Source organism: Ipomoea nil, unplaced genomic scaffold (assembly GCF_001879475.1).
Source record: "Ipomoea nil cultivar Tokyo-kokei standard unplaced genomic scaffold, Asagao_1.1 scaffold2036, whole genome shotgun sequence".
Taxonomy (NCBI): domain Eukaryota; kingdom Viridiplantae; phylum Streptophyta; class Magnoliopsida; order Solanales; family Convolvulaceae; genus Ipomoea; species Ipomoea nil.
The window spans coordinates 911,026-915,407 of NW_017618464.1; the positions used below are offsets into that span (position 1 = coordinate 911,026).

A 4,382-nucleotide genomic window follows, 5' to 3' on the forward strand; every position below is an offset into this window, starting at 1 on the left:
TATGTATGGATAAAATAATATTTACTATTAATTAAAATATGAATTCAAATAGATCAAACTTGAGATTAAAATCGAGATCGAGCTCCAGCTCGAACTCGAACTCTTGAGCTTGAACAATCGAGCTGCTCGAGACGAGTTCGAGCGGCTCAAAAAATTGCTGAGCCGAGCTCGAGCCGAACTATGCTTATCGAGCTCGGCTCGCCTCGTTTACAACCCTACTTCAAAACGTTAAAATTCAAAAAGTTACCCAAAACAACTTTTTCGATCAATTTTTTGAGAAAGTCATTTTGCATGTAATAAGTTATCGGCTAACAGCTAATTTACGAAACATCTTTCTATAATCATTTAATGTTATAAACTAGTCAAACTCACTAACTCAATCAGCTAACAACTATTTACCAAACTCCCTTAAAGTCATGTCAATAAAATCAATATATAGTATTATATGGTTTAAATTTTTGTCCTTCATCTTAATTACTAATAAAATACATAAATAAAATGGAATAAAACATTATAAAACATGAAATTCAAAATATATATCAAGAATCTAGAAGTAGAAATTTGAGATTTTATTATCAACATTGATTAATATAATAGGTAAAAATACAATATATAGTATATTAAATAAATAAGATTGTACCATTTTATGAGGGTTGAGGCGTGATGCTCTTGGGACAAGCGATTTCGCCTATTTCAGGCAAAGAAATAGGATTATGGGGAAGAAAAGAAAAAACGTTATACAAATCTTCTTCTTTATGGTACTATAATAATTTGATTTATTCACATTATAATATAATAATAAAGTTAATTAATTGGCTTCTTAAGCAGCAGCGTTGACGGTGACGACTTGAGCGTAACAATTACCATTTGCGAGACGCGGTTCATCACGTGAGTCGCGCGTGCCAATCTTGGCCATGAACGGAGCCAAATCCCTAGGGAATACGTTCACCAGCAAACCGTATTTCATGAACAATGTAAGCGACATTTTCTGCTCGACCTTGTGGCCCGGCGCCACCGCGAGGCGGTGGCGGAGCAGCACGGCCGCCGCGATGGATTTCATTTGCAGGTAAGCTAAATTCTTGCCGAGACAGATCCTAGGGCCTGCATTGAATGAGACGAACCTGAACTGATCGTCGAGTTCGAATTTCTTGCCGTCTTTGGATAGCCATCTCTCCGGTTTGAATTCCAAGCAATCTTCGCCCCAAATGAATTTCATCCGGCCAACTGAGTATATCGAGTATGTGATGTTGGAGCCGGCGGGAACGAATGTTCCGTCCGGCAATACGTCGTCGGTGACGACGTGTTTTGAGTCCTCCGGCACCGACGGGTAGAGCCTTAGGGTTTCGGATAACGCCGCCTTGAGGTATATCAGTTGATCGACTTCTTCGAAGACTAGGGGGTCTTCAAGCCATTTTGAGGTATCCTTGCCACGTGTCTCCATCAGAACCGTGCAAAGCTCCATCAGGATTTTCTCTTCCACACGTGGGTTCAAGCTGACTAGCCAGAAGAACCAGCTCAGAGCCACGGATGACGTGTCGCGTCCAGCTAGGATGAAATTGAGTGCCACGTGTTGGAGGAACTTGTCAGTGTATGTCTCCTTTTTCCTCATGAACCGGGAGAGTAAATCGTCGTGTTGGGGCCCGCCCTCCTGCTGACTCACCAGCTCCAGCTTACGTGTAGTGATGACGTCAGTCAAGTAGTGGTCCACGTGTGTCAAGCTTTGGCTCAAGTTGACCTCCATTCCGAGCCCGAGCCACTTCTTAAATTTCCAGATAAACTCGGGGAGAATAAAGCGGTGCAGCGTGGCTTCCGTGGCTCGGTCGAAAGCCGACGCGAAGCTGTTTTCCGGGAGCCCAGGGGAGAGAGTCTGTGGGTCCTTCCCGAAAGCCAAGCCGCAAATATTGTCGAAAGTGAGCCGGAGAAGGAGGTCCTGGAGATCAACCGGCTTGCTCTCGAGCTGAGCCGTCTTTAGGATCGGACAGAACCGCATCTTAATGGCGCGGCTAACCCACCTAGCCATGGCTTGGCGCAGCGTCCTGGTGGTGAATTCCAGCGCGGCAGTCCTCCGTTGGAACAGCCACGTGTCGCCATCAGAATTGAAGATCCCCTCCCCCAGCAGATCATGGAACACAGCTTGCCACGTGGGACCCTTGGGGTAATTGTCGAACCTAACCTTCAAAATGTGCTCTAAATTCTTCGGATCACACGTGACCGTCACGAGACCCTGCTTCCGCGCAAGAACCGGAACCGCAAAAATGCAGGTCTGGTACGTGCCGCCGCAAGCGCGTAGATTCTCCGCAATCCACTCGTGCATGCGGTGGCCGTTTACTATCAGCCCCGGCAAACTTCCGACCACCGGCCACAGCCGCGGCCCCCTCAAAGACGCCGTGACGGATTTGAACCAAATAAAGTAAGCCGCTACAAACGCCAGTATCATCAAAGCCGTCGATAAATCCATCTTTTCCAGCCACCCTATAAAAAAAATAAAAGAATTAAAAAAACTAAACCACCGGAAACCCACTCACAAAATCCGACGAGTTTCTGAGTTTTTACCGGAAAAAAGGCTGCTTCAATTCAAAGAGAAATGCAGGCACAGAGAGAGATACAGCCGCCGGAGCTTAATCAGAAAACGATAAAAATACAAGAGAGAAGCGTGAATATAATTGCAGAAGAAGATGGAAAAGTAAAGTAATTTATAGTATAACAATGGCGATGGGAAATGGTGGCAATAAATGAGGGGGCCGGACTTTGTTGCAAGCTCACCACGCCACCTCTCTCTCTCTCTCTCTCTATACATACATTCTCTCTCTATATATATAGATTACGCCATGATTAAGTTACAATGATAATCTGATCTTAAGGTGAATTTGATCATATTTGGTACTAATTTGTCGGTTTAAGATTATGCATGCATGTGTTGTGGATGCTCCAATAATATATGCATATAGGCATAAACTGTAAACATATAATTATTGGTGTTTCTGTAACATACAATCCAGATTATTGCAATAATAATTAACTAGTAATTAATGATTTGTATATAATAGAGTAAGTAATGGTGTGTGAAGATAGGAGTAATAATAATAACAATAACAATCCCAGACAATAAATGCCACCAGATATCGTTGAAGAGCCGCTCATAATGCTCTATTTACAAACCGCCGTTATATATTGCTGAAACCGTACCACCGTCACCATCTCACCCAACTTATGCTTTGAAGAGGTTGTTAAGGGGTAACGAGTCAAGATACTTAATGCATAACCACAAAGTCATAAGTTTGAATTCATTCTTTTTGGTTTGAGTGGAGTTGGTTTACTTCCGTGTTATCCTTTGCTGGCTAGAATCACAAGGCGGAGTTTACCAAATGCACACCCTTAAGTAGTGGTCCTTGTCAGGTAAGCTCACAAGGCGGGATCTACCAGCAGTACACATCTTTAGGTGGTAGTCATATGCTGATTAGGTTCACAAGGCGGAATTTAGCCCCTCGGGTAGTGATTACACGTTTCACTCATCACCCAAAAAAAATGGACTTCAAGTATGTGAACCCAGACAAATTTGTTAGACGGTTGATTTAGTAACCAGAATGTTAATTACAAGCTAGGCTTTTAGTAGGAACGACCTATTGACTTTTGACTTTAGTGGGAACAAGTGAACAACCTATTGACTTTCTTAATTTGAACAGGATTTATCTAATGCAGGCATTTAAATAGTGATTACACATGAGTTCGAACTCGAATCCTCCATTGTTGTATCATGATGGGTAGTTTTCATGGACACATGGCGTGCACATGATAGAGTGAAGTTATAGGCATGCAAATGCGGATAAGGGCGTAGAGCCATTAACATAAGCTCCTTTATTTTTGTTACGTTCCTTAGTTTAGGAAGAAAGCTAAGGAAAATTATTGGAAGAGAGCTTCTTCGGTTCTTCCCACCTAATTCGGTAGGGAAAGGTTTCGTTCCTTAAATACTAGCATTGAATGAAGGACCAAAAAGTAAATGGGATTAGTTGAGGAACTAGTTACTGCTACGTACATTACTACAATATGTATGTATATATGTATATAATTATGTATGCATGCAATCTGGCCACAACAGTACAATATATACAATGAGCTACCCCTATCAACTTAATTGGATCAGCCGCCTCCACCCCTCCATCACGTTATCAATTTTTTATTTGTCGGATTATATCTTAGACCCGGTCACCTCACTCCAAACTTATAAGGAAGCTAAGTAAACAAAGCCAATATAGGGCTGCATCAAAAGTTATGGAATTTCTTCTTCTTTAATAGATGGAATATATGATCATATTCGAGTCTAAATTTATTACTTTCTCCGTCTCATTTTATGTGTATAGTTCTGTTAACGATGTTTGATTAAG

The 4,382-nt window shown here is 42.0% G+C and overlaps 1 protein-coding gene across 1 annotated transcript; it reads right to left on the minus strand.

The window, feature by feature from the left end:
* Positions 1-552: 552 nt before the first annotated feature.
* On the minus strand, positions 553-2,678 carry LOC109147653 (cytochrome P450 86A22-like). The gene is made up of 2 exons (XM_019295261.1): positions 2,554-2,678; positions 553-2,472 (listed from the first exon to the last, which is right to left on the minus strand). The coding sequence occupies exon 2, from the start codon at positions 2,456-2,458 to the stop codon at positions 821-823; it is 1,638 nt and encodes a 545-aa protein (XP_019150806.1). The 5' UTR covers positions 2,459-2,472; positions 2,554-2,678; the 3' UTR covers positions 553-820.
* Between the last annotated feature and the right edge of the window lie 1,704 nt (positions 2,679-4,382).